The sequence below is a fragment of the Aphis gossypii genome, chromosome 2 (genome assembly GCF_020184175.1).
Source record: "Aphis gossypii isolate Hap1 chromosome 2, ASM2018417v2, whole genome shotgun sequence".
Lineage (NCBI taxonomy): Eukaryota > Metazoa > Arthropoda > Insecta > Hemiptera > Aphididae > Aphis > Aphis gossypii.
Genome location: NC_065531.1, coordinates 69,199,823 through 69,218,209, shown reverse-complemented (window position 1 = coordinate 69,218,209; position 18,387 = coordinate 69,199,823). Strand labels below are relative to the sequence as shown.

The window sequence follows — 18,387 nt, the reverse complement described above, 5'->3', positions numbered from 1 at the left end:
ATAATAATTTTTTTGACGGCATGACATTACATTGGTTTGTTTAAATATTGTATCAAAACAATTAAGTATTCATTTAATTCTTAAATTTAAATTTTTATTTTTATAAATTCAAATAATAATAAAATATAAAACCAATATGTAAAACCCTCAAAAGTATTGTCCTCTAAAATTTTAGTAAAAAGTAATATTATTCTAAGGTTACTCAAAAAAGATAATTTCATATGAATACGTTTTTTAGTTTTATCTATTTTTACGTTATTACATTATTGTAATTTTGCTATCTGGGTGTGAATTGCGTGGGCCTGAAAGATAAAGTAAAAATATATTGTGCTGTAAATATTTAGCAGTGTACAAAGATTCAGATAATGGTAAGGTAACTTATTTGATATTATTTAATAATTCTAATTTTTTATAACATATTTTTCTAAAAAAATTTTAAAACAATATTCGAATCAGGTATTTATATTTTTTCTAAATTAATGTGCAATGAAATTTTAGACAATAATATTTTAGTCAAATATTTTCTATTTTATTTTAATTGGTGCCAGTCAATTTCATTATTTATCTATTATTTTTATTTACTCCTAACTGTCGTGTTTGAGTATAGATATTACCATTGATTTTATAATATACTCTAATATTTTATAATATACTATTTATATTATAAAATCAATGACATTACTATTAGATATAATATATCTAAGCCAGTGACGGTACTACGTATTTTGGGGCCCTGGGTAAATAGATATTTTTGATATTTTTTTCTTTGCATGCCATATAATTACGAAAAAAATTGACATAGGGCCCCTCTGACTACGGGGCTCCGGGTGTTTGCCCTCCTCTTAGCGCTGTCATTGAGCACGTATTAAAGCTAGATGGAGGTTGAGAGGAGGTGTACGATCCTAGAGCTTATCCTTTTTTTTACAAAGTATTTGTTCAATGATCATATTTCAAAAAATTAAATAATGTTTGTATTATGAAAAGTTATTAAATGATAAATTCATTGTAATGTTTGTTTTTTTTTTTTATTGCATAAATGATATAATTTTGGCTAGTTTACATAAATATTTTATGAATGTAATAAAATAAGATACAATAAAATAAATAAAGAATTAAACTAATTAATAACACAAATAAAAATATATAAATAAATGGATTACAAATACAAGAATAGGGTACTATAAAAGTAGGTGAATATACCTAACTAAATTTTAAGTGTTGATTAAAATGATAAATGGTAATTAGTTCGCAAAATCTATGATTACAAACGCAATTTTAAATTTTTCATTCACAAAATCTCCGTATAACACATTGAAATTTACAGTTTTCTAACAAAAGATTTCTAGTTTAATGAAAATCAGAGTAGTTAACAAGGTTTTTTTACATTGAGTTGTCTGTTGCTGTTGTTATTGGTTTTTTTTTATAAAATATGTAATATAATGTAAAATAATTATATACTTATATTATAGTCTTATTAATTATTTCATCTTTAAATGGCTATAAATGATAGTTTAATATAGCCCTAAAAAAATAGTTTTTAGTGAGAAAAAGGGTTAAAATTAAAATTAACTTAACTATGCCTGTATCAGCTATAATAATATACACATGTGATGTATCAACATAAATTTTTAAAGCTGAAATTGAATCAAATCAGGTTTTTTCGTACTTTCTGCTTTGTAGTAAAATATTGTACTACTTATATTTATTTTAGCTGAAGTTGAAAAAACATTGTTAAATCTGTTAATAATTTTATTCTTTATAGAATACATCTATTTACGCATAATATAAAATAGGTATTATTTACCTACTCATATATGTATAAAAAAGAAAATATATACATATTATAACAACATTTGAAACCTCGGTATAATGTTGTCTATACCTCATTTAGTCAGTCAAAATTTTTACAAAAACATCAATTTAATAATAATAACACAATGCGCCCATGATTAAGGTAGATAAGTACCTACATCAAAATAAAAAAAAATTAATACAAATATTAAAGATACATTATAGATCTATATTTTGAAACTCTTCTTCATCTTGTTGTTCAATTTGTGATGTTAAATCCGAACGCAGTCTTGAGTAATTGGTCTCTTCAATTAATTTCTCTTCTTTATAGAACGACTGTACTACTAACAGCTGGTATACTAAAGCAACTAGAAATAAAGTAATTCATATCGTTAAATCAGTCGGTAATGTTTGTATTACACAAGATATTTATATCAATCCAAAATTCTACAATAATTTTCCATTTTTATTGTAAGTCAATGTGTTTTATGGGAAGGGGATGTAATTATAAGATATTATTTTATTAACTCCTATACATTGAAGAAAAAAAAATATTTTGTTTTTTTTTTTGTTTACTTATCTTAATAAGAATTGAGTGAAGAAAGTCTATAAAACTAATAAAGACACCTCTGGTTGGTTAGTATAGTATGTAGCAGGGATTTCCCAACTACGCCTCGCGACTCCCATAGGACGGTAAAGTCCGGAAAGGATGGAAAAGGACGGATTAGATATCTAAAATTTAAAACTTAAAAATCATATTTGTTAATAATTAATAAACTTTGGGCCCGCTAAGACTATTTGAAATTTTTTTTTTGCATTTGAATAAAAAAGTTTGGAGACCCCTAGTATAAAGCGAAGGTTTCCGAACTATGGGTTGCAATTATATGTTTGGTGGATTAAGTTTTAAAATATTTATATATTTTTATATAATATAATATTAGATGTTTTATATAATAATATAATAGTATAATATGACATTGTATTATCTATGAAACTATATTGTACATTGATGTTATAGAATTTAATTTTATAATATTGATCATTATTGGCGTAGATTACTAAACAAATACCGCTGTGCTGTACATTAGGTATCGAGTGAATGACTGTAATGAGTTTTAAATTTGAAATCGTGAATTTTTGATGAACAACTGTACGAAAAATGATTCTGAGCTGCGTTAGTGAATAGTGGCGCGAGGAACAATAATTACAGAGGCAAAAGCCTTTTAGATTTTTTTTTTAATAGGTAGCTGGTTACAGGCGAGGATCCAGTCTACGAGGGGAGCATGGCCACTTGGCTCCTCCCCTTGGATTCGTGCCTGACTGGTTAGTGATTAGTGAGTTCCATAAAAATTGTAATTGTAATATTATGATACTCATTAGGTTGTCAATACTGATCTAAAGTATAATTAATTGGAGTGTATTATTATGCATTAATCATATCAATTCATGTTAAACACCCTCCTCCTCATAATTTTTTACATTTATACTGGGGGACAGGTCCTTGCTCATTGGTATATTTTTTTCATCTCTGGAAAATTTTCTATTCCCACAATCGGTTAGCAAGTGTACTTCATTATATGTTTTAATATAGCTATTTATTATTTATTTTATTTTAAGTATTACTGTCGGTTTATATTATATTATTAGTATTTAATTGTTATATTATATACTTTACCATATTTTTATTTATTTTTAAGTTAATAATACCATGGCTGCGTTCGAAGATGATTAATCAGAGTAGAGTACGTTAGAGTAGAGTTAACTCTATTGTTATCAGTGGAGTTATAATAACCTACCTATTTATTTAAAGTTATCGGGTTAACCCAGAGTTAACAACTATGTGTTACCGAACGGTAGCGCGGAGTTAACTCTTTTACGCCGAACGACGTTGGGTTACTCGAGTTAACTATAGTTGATTTTTTGAACGCGCCCCGTAATGTAAGTATCATAAAACAGTGTGAATAAGTTCATACTATTTATAAATAATAATATTTTAAAATTAATCTATATAAATAGTCTAAATATTTGAAAAAAATATACCATATATAGAAAATAATAATACAACAATTTTATGAAAATTTTAAGTATTTAGTATTTAGTATTTAATCTGATATTTTATATAGTTATATTAAATGTTGGAGTTGTACAAATAAGTATTTTCTATTTTCTTACCGTCCAAAACCACAAAGAATATGATCAATCCAACTATATTATGTTTGATGAAATCTGTATGTTTCATAAGTATAACAATCTCAATGGTGAAAACTGTACCAAGTTGGACATAGCCAATCAAAAGCCACAGGTAAATCTTGTGTGTAGCATTCTAAAATAATAATAATAAATAAACTTAAATATTGTAATTTGTACTTAATTATCTATAATATCTGCATATAATTGTGTACGTTTTTCGATTAGGTAATTGAAATTTGAAAGGTTTTAATAAATAGGTATAATAATTAATACATATTATTATGATATATTGTATTAAGTATCTTAAATAGATTACAGATGTATAATTTAAAATTGAGAAATGGTATAATACTATAATATATAATTATACAGAATTAATTGGGTGTATGATAAATTAGATACTTTATTCAAATTTATATGAAATCAAACAATCGGTGCATATATATCTCAAAAAGTCCTATTTCTTAATTTTTAATTATATCATAATTTATAATTAAATGCAATATTATTCAATCAAATATATCTAATAATTATCATATAAATAATTTAGTCTAGGGTGACAGTCGATATAGGATTTTGAAAAATTTCTTTTTCTGTCAATGGTCCATGAATTCATGCACCTTTATCAATTATTATAGAGATAGATTTATTAATACCTAATATTTTAATATTATAATATGTTGAACTTTAACGTACATTTGTTGTTGCTTGTTTCAAGCCAAAACTTGCGAACAGTGAAGTAAATCCAACGAGCATAAAAACTAATGTAATGTAATTCAAAAACACTTCTAAAAACAGATAAATTCAAATCACATTATGTTAAAAATTAAAATATTTTAGTAAAAATAAGTAGTTACAATAACGATTACTGGTTGTAACGAGTAAATGCTGTTATAGAAATATTATTAGGTTACTGTACATGCTAATTAATATAAATATGTACAGTAATGTACCTAAATTCATAATATTTCTGATTTTTTTAACAGTAAACTTAAATAAAAGTTTAATAAAAAAATGTTTTTTATTATAATTCTAAGTGATTGGTTCTTTGAGAATTTCAGGCTTGAATTGCTTAACCTATACTGCAATATGTTGCTAAAAGAATGTTATCAGTTTTCACCGTTTAATCTGTAATCTTGACTAATTCTAATATACTTTTGAATAAAATAAAATATTTATAAATTAATAAATATTGAATTGAATACTACATAAAAAATATCGTAATATGTGTTATTTTACTAATAATTTAACTTATGGTCATTGCAAACCAACTAAACAGTGAAAACATTTTTTGAAAAAAAGATCAAGGGGGATAAATTTTACTTTGCAGCGAACTCCCTCGTTAACATGCATTTAAAAATTAGTTATTATTAGGTAACAATTAATAAGTGAATTTATTTACCGTCTGTAACGTCTAATAATTGATCCAAAGGAGTGGATTCCACATTTTTGTTTTCCACTGGGACTTTATAACTTACATTATATTCCCAAATGTAATAAGAAATATAACAAATCGATGCAATCTAAAAAAAATATATATATATTGGTAATTATATTTAAGAAGCTTACATATCGTAATAATTTTGTTTTAAATAGTATGAGCATAGCTAGAATATTTACGTTTGCTGAAAGTTTTTTTTGAAAATAATATTCTGAGGCGGACAAGCGGTTTGGTAATTATTACCTAGTCACTAATGTGTTCCTATGGCGTACGTCTGTTAGGCAAACATTTTTACATAATATACATTATCTATTCTATTACTTAGTAAATAGTAATTTAAGTACACACATTTAATGTAGTTCAATTAATTTATACCAGTCAAAGCCCAAAGGTATCAGCATTTGTAATTCAACTGAATGTGTCATTTTTATTTAGTTATACACGTCATATTTTTATAATAAAATATTAAAATTATGTTCTTGTGTTCTAGAAACTTTTGTTGTGTGGGCGCAATAAGTAAATATATTTTACAAGATAGTTTTAATTTGAGCCAAAGCTATGATTCATAATTTCATAAGTATTAAATAAAAAATAAGTTTCTTTAAGGTAACGACAATGGTATTACCTGTGCAATGTGTAATATTGTATTATATTTATATACTGAGAGGAATTTAAAAATGAAAAGTTAAACAGCAATATTAATATTTAACTTACCAAATTAATAATCGCAATAATACTTGTTCCTGTCCGCAAGGGCAATCCAAAGCACGACGAGAGCATACTGTAAAATAAATAATTCACAAACGTTAGTTGAAAGAATAAATATTTTCTATAAAATATATAAAACATGCGTTCGAAGTTCGAACTGGATGAATATAGAAACACAACTAACAGTGTTGGTTCGAAATTATCAGGAAGGAAACGATATATAAGTTGACCTTTGCTTTTTATCGGATCGAATGAAAAATAAAAACTTGATACGTGTATATAAAACATTTAAATATCCGTTTTGTTGCTTAATATAAATAAAAATTTCATGTTGATATAGATAACAATGAGACTCAAAACAATAATACATTTTACTTATCTATATTAAATATGCAACAAATATATTATAATATACCTACCTTAATATAATCACATAAAATATAATTAAATAATAATATATTGCTTACTTAAATATAAACATGTGTAAATAACCATCCGATAGACATTAATTAGATATTTTGTGTATGATATAAATTATTATAAATAAATACTCACTCACATATACATAATATATATATATATATATAATATGTATTACATATATATAGGTATATTTATATTGTATAATTTAAATTATTAATTGTAATTTGCGAACAAATTGTAATATTATTGTAATATATTATGAATTCTTCATCTTCGGTAGGTACCAATATTTTTTAAAATATAATATATTGTAGTTCAATAACTACACATTAAAATTTTATTTTTGTATTGATATGTGTTGTAAATTTTATTATCTACTTAAGGTAATTTACCTATTACAGTTAGGTAACAAATGGATATCAATTAATTAATAAAATAATATAAATTGTTTAGTTTAGTAAGTACTTACACATGTAACACACACACACACACACACACACACACACATATATATTTTAAATAACTAATCGTAACAGGTACTTATTTAATATACTTATGACATTAATAAAATGGCGCTACACATGCGTGTGTTCTCTCAGTCTTACAAACGTAGAACACATACAATTTGCGTTCAGTAGAATCAATTGTGTGTTGTTAGCTTTAATATTCATGTCGTTAACTTGATAATAGTTTAATATACTTTAATATTAAAACTAATAGCACACAATTGGTTCTACTGAATGCAAATTTGCTACGTTGTATGTTTGTAAGATGAAGACAACACATTCGGGTGTAGCGTTCTCTAAATTTTAATTATACGTAGATATATGACGTAAACTAACTTAAATTTACATTCAAATGTGTTCATGTCGTAATATAAATGTACAATATTGTCATTTATACAGTTTTGGTCGGTGTTCATATCTTCATTCCACATAACACGTATAGTTACGTGATACGTCATGATTTAAAACTTATCGTTTTAAGTAAAAATTGATAAGATCATTTTTATTTTATAGAATTATTTTTTTAATGAATAAAATATCTAATAGGAGTATAGGACACAGGTCAAACGTTTTTAAAGATAGATTTATATAAGTAGAGATATATAATATAATATTCAAATATAACATATTTTTTACATTTTAAAAATTTCATTTTTTTGATTTTATTATCGAAAACAATATTACCACGTTGAAGATTATCAAGTGTGATTGAAATATTAATTAAATATAGTTTTACGTAAACCCAAATGATTATTTTTGATAATAATTGTAAAATTGCAATAAAACACTATCTGTTTGTCTTAAGTTTTTAATTTATTATCTAATTTAAAAGGTTTCTTTTTAAAGTTCCTTCCTAATTTTACTGACACATGTTTGCACTATGGAATATGTATAGTTCTTTTTTCAAATTTTCTCAAAAAATTATGATTTAAATGTACAACTTTGATGTTGTATGCTTGTAAATAGTTCTAATCCATCATTTTTCTTCATATACCAAATTACTTAAGTATAATTAAAATTTTGTTAAGTCTTATTTGAAAACGTGAGATATTTGTTGTTGTTAATATAATGTTAAGTTCACACTGTTTATGATGTGTTAAATAAATATATATTTTTTTTGAAAATTTGAAAATGCACTAATTGACCTATTTTGTTTGTGTCATCAAATTAAATTAATACTTCTAGACAATATGGTTTGCATAAACAAAAACTAATATTAACTAATAAGTATAATATTTATAATGTTAAACTAATAATATAGTTTATACAGTGTAATTTTTTCCAAAACTGTTTGAATTGAACCATCTAATTGTTTTACTATTGATTTTGATATTTTTTTAATAATCGCACGTAGACGTAATTTATTGAGATGATTATAGGCTTTATAGTATTTTAAAATCCTGTATATTAGTTATATAATTAGAAATTATTAATATTTTTTACATTGTATGTAGATCATAGATTTATTTTAAATAAATATACATAGAGACTATGGAAGACACGCTTTATTATGTTCTACACAGCAAACTGTTATTGTAGTCTGTGACGAAATACCGTCCAATTTCGTTAAACAATTTTAAGAATTTACGTGGCGCAATTCTTTTACAAATATTGGGATGTAACTGGATTCGTCTTGTGATTCTTGATTCTCTGCTATTATTATCACTGTAGATTTATTTTGACCGGATTGCGTCTTATTGTTTGGTAAATACTTCCATTTTAATTGGACAAAATCGCTTACCGCAGCTAACTTCTGTTGTTTGTAATATGACTGCACTATGTAGATTTCGACCACAAGAATTATTATTTCGGTGAAACCCTGAAACACAAAAGGAAGTATAAGAATTTAATAAAATATATATAACATTAATATTATTAAAAATATTAAACATTAATTAACAATGATAGATTATTTCAGAATTAAGTACAAATAGTACAATATATATCTATTGATTTTTGGATTAAGAAAATAATTCTTAATATAACATTAATGCGTCTATTAATAATTTTTTTTACTGATAATATAATATAATATACAATATACATATTCAAATAATAACAATAAATTGTACAAACTATAAAATATTGTAGATCTTGATCTAAGTAATGAGGGAAGATGATGCTGATTTGATAAATTATTGATGAGCCCAAGTTGAAATAATAAATCACTAACCAAGCATAAATCTTTTCTGGTGACACCTATGAAAACAAATAAATAAATAGAGTACCTATTATTTTTAGTTTAAATTATTATTTATATGTATAATAAATAGAGCTTTAAAGTTTTAAACAATTAACAAGGAATATAATTATAAGTCTAATAACTAAATAATTATTTTTTTTTATATTTTATTAAATTTTAGGATGCTGAAAATTAAAGGACAATACTCCTAATCTGAAGTTACATTAGAATTTTGTTAAAAATCTGGTTTGAATGCAATTTTTGGAATATTTCTTCTATTCTTCTATTGGTACATTTGTTTTAAAAAGCTAATAATAATAGCTTTTTTTTTATACGTTTTATGATATTCTATTCAAAATTAATATATATTATACATAGTACATATACACATATACATACGAAAATTAATTATGGTAATATTTTAATTTTAATTTACTGTCGAAATGTTATTTTATGTTTTAAATGTTTAATGAATTCTTATAAATATTATATACTTAATTTGTTATATGTATATTTTTAAAATCTGTTAAATTTTTGATATATATTTTTTTCAATTGCCAAAAAGACAGAATTGTTTATTATTATATAATGATATAATTAATGATTATGTATAATACTTAAATACCTACTACGTTTTATTGATTTCTACAATATTTCTCAATTATCATTTGCACAATGTACAGAATTATTAACAACATATATAATATCATAGGTACTTACTGAATACGTTGATTCTTTCAGACTAATATTTAAATAGAATTCCATCACACTCCATCCCAATTTTACTATAAATATATAATCCATGAAAATTTCTAAAATAGTTCAATAAAATAAATTAATATTTATATACCTACTTATACATTTATGCATGTACATTTTACACATTATCATTAAATAGTTTATACTAATAGCTAGTTGCACTCTTGTCCAATTTTTAACTGTAATATTTCAATTGACTGCTATTGCTCAGTTAGGGTTATTTCCTTCGGTTATTAATTGTTTTGTTAAATGTCAGAGAGAAAAGTTAAATTTAATAATTATTTTCAGGACTATACATTTAATGTAGTAAACAATATGGATTGTGATTAGAAATATGCATCAACAATTTGAAATGATATGATAATTTGCAAAAAAAAAGTTTATTATAAAATATTCATAATATATTATAAAGTATATGACTTTGAAATTAATAAATATAGGTAATGTATGAAATATTGAAACTATACAGATTCATATTTTTAAAAGAAAAAAAGTAAATAGATAATACATAAAATTGCAAGTATGTTATATTTATGCAAGATAAATTTAATGTTTTAGTTTTAATTTTAAAATATCATAATTAAGGTTTTTCAAGTTCAAGTGCTTTCGGTAGAAGTCTTCTTAAATCCATCATTTAAGTCATATAATAAAATTGATCATCGCTTTTACCTATTGTTAAATTTGTAACAAATGTGGATTATACTATAAAAAAATGTTTTAAAAATTTAAATTTTTTTCCCAAATTTATAATTTTCTTAAATATGAAATTAATTATAACATACAAAATGTAAATTATGCACACTGACATCTAAAACATGCAAAATAGAATTTGTTGTGAATCATATTAATTATTTCTTTTAATTTAAATTTTTTATAAAATTCACTATTTCACAATTCACAGCCTTGCTTATAATTTATTTTCAAGTGTGAAACAATAATAAGACAAAATGGAATTTTCGTTAGATTTTTAAATATGTACAATAATTATATAATTTTTACGTCATCAATTATTAATAAATAAAATAAATACTTAACACTCAGGAGCGGTGCGATTATATTTGGCTGATATAAGTCTTTAGACGTAGAATTGAAGTTCAATAATATATCTTCATCGGGATAAAGATCAGGACTTAATGTTTGTGATGTAGTATTTTCAAGACTGGTATGCTCATAATATTGATAATAATTTGATAAACGGTGTATGAAATCGGCCATTATTATTAATGTGATTAAAAACTAAATAAATAATAAAAAATATTATATATATAAAAATGTCTGTAATATAAATTGTATTGTGTATAAATATGTAAAACCATCTTAAGTTCTAATACTTGTAACTATGAGTTGGTAGTAATCATTAAACTTAAACATTTACTCAACAAATATTAGTGCAGAGAAATATTATTTTCATAGATAAAAGGTTTTGGATCAGTTTTTACGAATCCCAATAGGTATAGGTATAATTATTATATTACTAATATACGTTATAAATTAATTTGTCCATTATTTCGTCAAATTATTATTGAGCTTATTGTTTTTTATGCTTTTTAATAAAATAGTAAAAACGAAGATTTTAAACTTGTAAATTTCGAATTCGTCTTAAGTTTTGATAAAATAATCATGATTCAAAAATATATATTTGCACGTATAAAATATTCACGATATCATCTTTTAGTAATTATTGAAACTTATGCACATGTATACCATATAGTATAACATTTACACATAATGTAGTATAGTAATTCAACTGGTTTCGTATAATGCAGAGATGAGTGGCTGATGGCTCGAGGGCCACATCCGGTTCGCGAGCCTTTTTCATCTGGCCCGTGTCACATTTCCAAATTAGATCATATACAGTTTTAAAGTTTATCGTCTATATTCTATAGTCTACAGTAAGTAATGTATAAGTTTATTTATAAATTAAGTTGTTCGACCTATAACCAAAATCATTATCATTATCATTAGCGGTCACACATCCTTAAAACACACATTAAACAAGTAGTAATTTTAATAATATATAATAATTAATAACAATGATTTATTATTATGTATCAGAATTACTAAATGAGATTTAAACGAGTACTGAAAATAAATAGTTAACAGTATATTTCGTATATTATGTGTATCTATAATAGGTAGGTATACTGTATAAATATTATAAATATTAGTTAATTATTATAATATAACTTACTATGTTGAACATGTAAATACAACTAACGCCATGACGAATAGAACAACACCCAAAACACGATTTTGCCATGATTATCACGGTGTGTATATTATTAAAAGTTTGAAAATGAAATGAACGTATTAATACATAGCTTAAACCATATTATAGTATGGATTAATTATAATTTTAAATAATATAATCGTTTATTACAAACTAACAATAGTTATAAAAATAGAAGAAACTTTTTTTCGTTTTATTTTTATTTTCTACCTATGATGATTATTCAACAAGCTATATCTATCAACTGACTACTATTAATTTAATTTATAGTTTTATAATACTTATGTTAAGTTTTATCGGTATAGTCTTGATTGCCCGAGACCAATAAAAAAGATAATATTAATGTTTCCAAAATAAATAAAAGGTCCATCTGTTTAATCTGTGTTTATACAAACATGCATTTTGTACCTTAGTCTGGATTCGAATAATGTAGATAAAAAACAGCGATTGTATTATTAGTTTAATATTATTATATTGTATTATATAGCTACAATTTATTATTTATAATTGGTAAAATGATTAATGGTAACGCGACTGCATTGCGTATCTAATTGTATGTACGGCGTGATAATTATAAGAAAAAAAAACTTATGAGAAAACATTTTTAAGCTTAAGGTGCTAAGATTAAAAAAACGTCTCATACTATATTAATTAAGAAATAAATTATATACTTTTGCGGTGGCAATAAATAGTAACTATATGTGTTTTTGTAATTTTTTAACTGATTTTTATGAATAATTATGTGGATCTTTGTATCAAAACATCAAGCTTTTTTAACTTGCTAACAAATGTTATCGTAGAAATATAAAAAAAAACTCAAAAAAGGTCAAACATTTGAAATATCTATAAATAATATACCTTAAATAAAGCAAAATATTTTGAAAATTGTTTCTTGTCAAAAAAATTATAATAGTGTGAAAATTTCAGGTCTTTTCAGTTATTTATTTTTGATTAAGTATATCAAAAAACAAAATTGGTTTTACGTGAATACTCCCATTTTTTATTAATTGCTTTTATAAACACTTGCCGGTTATTTTAATATTCTGGGAAATTTTTTGTTTTTAACAAGTAACAAACGTTTCTAACTTTTCTTACCAATAACCACATTTATTTTAGCGCATAAAAATACATGTTTTTGAGAAAAGAATATTTCATTTTCAAAAATTTTAATTTTTAACAAGTAACAGATATAGACTATTATGAGTACAAAGTAAAAAAAAGCACTACTTAATCTTGTTAATGAAGTTCAAACTTGGGTTTTTATATTATTTATAGGTAAAAAAAAGTTAATACCTAATAATATGTTTGTCGTGGATTTTCAAATTTTCAAAATAAAAAAACTAAATTTAGTATATTATATTAATTTTAATTTGAAAAAAAAAGATTTTAATAATTGGTAATTGAGCCTAGGATCAAATGTTATTTTTAAAATTATTGAGGAGATTTTCAAAATAGACTTATCTTATGTAGGTACTATCCTATAAGACCCTAATTTTATAGGACATGACTATAATATATATTCGTTATGAAGTTTACTTAAAAGTGATTTTTTCACTCCTCATTAAAAATTATATTTTTAAATAGTGTATGTTAAGAATTTTTGAATTTTAAATTACACTAATATTTTTATAATAAAATTAATTTAAAAATGTAGGAAAATTGTTTTTAATCATATTTTATTACTAATTCATAATTAGGTTGTAGTTAACTTTTTAAAAATTTCTATTATACACAGTCCTCAATCATATAAACTAATTATTTATGATTCATAAGTTATGATGTCACTTATACTATGCACACATTAACACAATTACATGCATTCGTCGCACACATTTAGAACATATAGTCTATATTAAATTCCTTTAAACTCTCCTCACTATGTGACTTTAAGTGGTAAATCGCATACGTGATATACTTACTAATATAACAAAAGTACACTTTTGTATAATTATTATAATATGTTATCTTATATTTTATAAATATTATGAGAATATTTTTTTGTTTTTACCTACATAAAAACTTGATGTGATTATATTTTGAAGAGAATGTTATTTTAATCTCTAATTATATTAAAAGAATGTCAATAAATTTTTATTTTAGATATTTTATGAGATTTAATATTGGGATAAACATAAAATAAAATAATAATAATTGTAATATAATTTAGTAAGATACTGATGTTGATAGTACCTATAATATTTTGGAATTTATATTAAATAATAAGTACTTATAATTAATTTATAGTTAATTCATTATAATTTATTATAAAGCATACAAGTACAAACAACGTGGTTATCACAATATTGACTAGGCGACAGATGAAAAAATCAAATAGCTATAACTATCTACGCATCATTGAATAAAATAGATTTAAATTATTTTTTGAAAAATTATAATTTTAACTGTTTTAATAATAATACACAATTTGATAAAATTTACAACGAAGAATAAGGATTTTAGGTTAGATTAAATAACTGGATGGACTCGAATACTTAATTTAATATAATTAGTTATTAATTATTATACTGTCACCGTATTTAATTTAGGAATAATATTAAACAAAAGTTTTAAATTAAATATTTAATTTACAAAAATTAAATTGACAACAAGTTTAAAATTCATTAAAAAAAATAATTACTTTTTATAATGCACCGTTATATAAATTTTTGTCAATTTTATTTTTTGGACTTGAAAACATATTTAATATATCATATCAGTTATCCTGTATAATGTTGGTTATGTACGGTGGTATTCTAGATCCTTCTTGGGTTTGGCCCGATGTTCTTGCGTTGAAAGTTGATGACGAAGAATAATCGATACCCTTGGACACCATTTGTCCCCGTGATACGTATTTCCATTTAAGTTGTATGATGTCATTAAGCATATTTTTTTCTTCAAAAATATAGTATGAGTGGATTATCACGATCTCAAGACTTATAATAGCTATGTAAATCGATTTCTAAAACAATAATCATAAAAAAAAAATCAGTGTAAATATTTTGTTCAAAGTAATTAAATATGTATTAATTGTATACAATAATAAATAATTTATCATTGTTGTATTAAAAATTAAAATTATTCTTTACACCTTTTGAAAAAAAAAACTTAACTAAAAATCATTTAATTCGTTAGAAATGTATAAAATATTAATGAATTAATCTTCATAATTGTGTAAAGATTTGTGTACCTACGAGTATATAAAACGTAAATACTTATTTTTTCAACTATTTATAGATTTTAATATATATAATATATAATATATAACGTATTAATTGTTTTCAATTTTAATACTAAATCAATTTTTTTTATAAATTTTATTATTATTGAAGTTTTAATTATTATATTATACATACAAAAAAAAAATGTCCAAAATGTTGTTTCACCATTGAGAAAAATGTGTATACCAGAATTTGATTCCGCATCATCAATATTAAGTAGTGGACCGAATGCAATGCCATAAACACTAAATTTCCGTAATAAACCACTAGCCACGCGTAGATTTTTTGAGGAGCACGCTTTAATGAGTAGACACAAAATAATTACGAAAATACGATTTGATATTTATTATAGGTACTATAATATAAATTATTTATTACTTTGAAAGTGGATTGCTTGAGACAGCAGTTTGAAATGAATTCCAAAACGACCCAACTGACTGTAATTATAAATAAATAGTCCATGTATATCCCTGTTGACAAATTTGAGTTCATAGTTAAACGATATAACAGTTTTATTAAACTCATATAAGAAATAAATTTGATCGGTGGTAAGGTTTTAAACATTTACCGCTCATAACAGGTATTTTTTCGATATCTGACCAGTAATCTGAATCTTCTTCTGCAGTGCTATTGTCATCAGGAGAAACTGAAGAATTGTTATTTGAATGATAAACCCAGTTAAATCGTTCATATTGTTCAGTACGATGATAGATGTGTTTTAAAAGTTCCGTAATATTCCAAATCTATAAAAGTAAAATGTCTATAATATTATACTTAATTAGTATTATTACTCAATGAACGAAGTAACTGTTGAATTTACGCGATGGCATGTTTTTCATAGTTATACATCTGTTGTCAGGTTTTGAATCAGTAAAAATGTTTTAAACTTCAAATTAAGTGAGGTTTTTAATTAAAATTACAATTTAAAATTTTAATTTTTTAAATTTAATTGGTAGATACTTTGGAAATTCAAAAATTATAAGCTCCCAGCAGGTACTCTTTACTTTAGATATTCGTAATTAGGAAAAACAAAAAATTGGAATATTTACCAAACTCTAGTTTCATACAATTAGTTTTTCTGTTGTAATTTATAAAATAATAATTGTATTACATTTTTACAAAACATTTATTATTCATACAAGAATTTTCTAAGCGTTATTAATTTCTAAATACTATTATTTTTTCTTATAGAAATTTGAATTTTGAATTTTAACAGTTTTCAATAATAGAGTAAATTCAAAATATTATGTAGAAGGGTGACGATTTTTCTAGTTTTTCAATAATTGTTTAACTCATTGAAATCTGTTATAGTTGTTATAAAATCTGCCTTATGACAAAAATATTTTTTAATTGATGTTTGATTTGTACTAAATACTAATACAGAATTAATTTTAACGACAAGATTACACTTTTTTTTTTATTAAATAATACTTTGCATGCATATACTGCTATTTGATTTTTTTTTTAATTTTATGCATACTTAGTTATATTAACAAAATGTGTTATAACTTATAAGTATAATATACTTCATGTTGCTACATAACAAAATTTCGAATAGGTTATATAAAACACACCAACAAAAAATATATTTATTAATATGGGTAAGTTGAATCATCCTCTAATATTTAAACGTCATGTGTCAATTGATATAAAATACCTATGTCCTCTATATATATTTAGGCACCAGTCCAGTATAAATGATAATATTTTAGTGCCCTCTCTGAAATTAAATCTTGATAATGGTGCAATATTTTATTTTATTAACAACGAATTAAGATTTGTTTAAATTTATTTTTATCTCTAAACATAAATATGAACAATAATTATTATTATGATGCACAATACGTGTACCTACTACAATAAGGAAAATTTTTAGAATTATTGATATTAGATATGGGCAAGCAAGATGCAGGTACAAAGTTCTAATTTTGTTTTATTGTGTCGTAAATTTGTAAATATGTATAACGATTAAACTAATTAAACTAATATTATTATATGCAAGATAGAGACATACAAATGATTTATTTTGAAACAATAGCAATAATAATGTATTATATACAAATATTTTAAAAGAACTATTATTTTGTATTATTACTTGAGGTTTAGGTATGTTAGGTAAATTTTAATTTCAAATTTCCTTACCAAAATAATATAATAACATATTTTTAAATTATTTTTTTAATTTTATTAGTTTTAATTAACCATAATATAATGTTGGTACTATTTATCATATTAATCACAAACTGTTCTAATGCTATCAACGGAAATATAAAATTATAAACAAAAACATAAAAAATAAAAATAAAAATATATGTATAACGTATAATATTAAATGTGATTAAAATAGTAATAATTATTAATGTGTAATAATAAATAATAACTAATTGAAAAATATTTATAACATTATAAATGCGTGTATTCACGTTTTGCTGGTGCAAAGCAAAGCAATTATAAATTTAAGACAATATAATTTAAAATTCTTACTATGTTTATAAGGGCAATCGCACTGACGCCGTGATGTAGTGGACAACATCCGAAACAAGTCTTTAACATAATATCAAAATAAAAAAAACCACTAACTTATAAAATTTTTATTAATAAAAAATAACTTATGAAATTACTAATTCATTGAAATAATCTATATATGTGTTATTAGTAATTGTTTTTACACGCACCAACACGATTGGAAAACAACTGATTTATTAATAGTGAAAAAAATAACTGAGAGAACATATTATTTTCTAGTTGTATACTGTTGTACTGCAAACTTGCTTATGATAAAAATAATAAAAATATATATTATGTATACATAACCATTTTAATAGAGCTGATAAAGTATTGCATACCTAAAAATACAAAAGATGATAAGTGGTGGTTGTATTAGTGTATGTGATCTAAACGTCCTGTTTCATTGAGTTTTACTTTTACAACGCTGTACA

The 18,387-nt window shown here is 23.3% G+C and overlaps 3 protein-coding genes across 3 annotated transcripts; all 3 read right to left on the bottom strand.

The window, feature by feature from the left end:
* Positions 1-1,397: 1,397 nt before the first annotated feature.
* On the bottom strand, positions 1,398-6,336 carry LOC126550273 (uncharacterized). Its single transcript, XM_050201470.1, has 5 exons — positions 6,137-6,336; positions 5,384-5,504; positions 4,678-4,769; positions 3,964-4,114; positions 1,398-2,159 (listed from the first exon to the last, which is right to left on the bottom strand). Exons 1-5 carry the CDS (start codon positions 6,269-6,271, stop codon positions 2,011-2,013), a joined length of 648 nt encoding a protein of 215 aa, XP_050057427.1. The 5' UTR covers positions 6,272-6,336; the 3' UTR covers positions 1,398-2,010.
* A 2,213-nt stretch (positions 6,337-8,549) lies between these two features.
* On the bottom strand, positions 8,550-12,484 carry LOC126550151 (uncharacterized). Its single transcript, XM_050201165.1, has 5 exons — positions 12,192-12,484; positions 11,036-11,236; positions 9,962-10,054; positions 9,136-9,258; positions 8,550-8,878 (listed from the first exon to the last, which is right to left on the bottom strand). The coding sequence occupies exons 1-5, from the start codon at positions 12,258-12,260 to the stop codon at positions 8,636-8,638; spliced, it is 729 nt and encodes a 242-aa protein (XP_050057122.1). The 5' UTR covers positions 12,261-12,484; the 3' UTR covers positions 8,550-8,635.
* A 1,979-nt stretch (positions 12,485-14,463) lies between these two features.
* LOC114132112 (uncharacterized) lies at positions 14,464-18,214 on the bottom strand. Its single transcript, XM_050201164.1, has 5 exons — positions 17,933-18,214; positions 16,017-16,191; positions 15,827-15,918; positions 15,584-15,745; positions 14,464-15,189 (listed from the first exon to the last, which is right to left on the bottom strand). Exons 1-5 carry the CDS (start codon positions 17,999-18,001, stop codon positions 14,944-14,946), a joined length of 744 nt encoding a protein of 247 aa, XP_050057121.1. The 5' UTR covers positions 18,002-18,214; the 3' UTR covers positions 14,464-14,943.
* Positions 18,215-18,387: the final 173 nt, after the last annotated feature.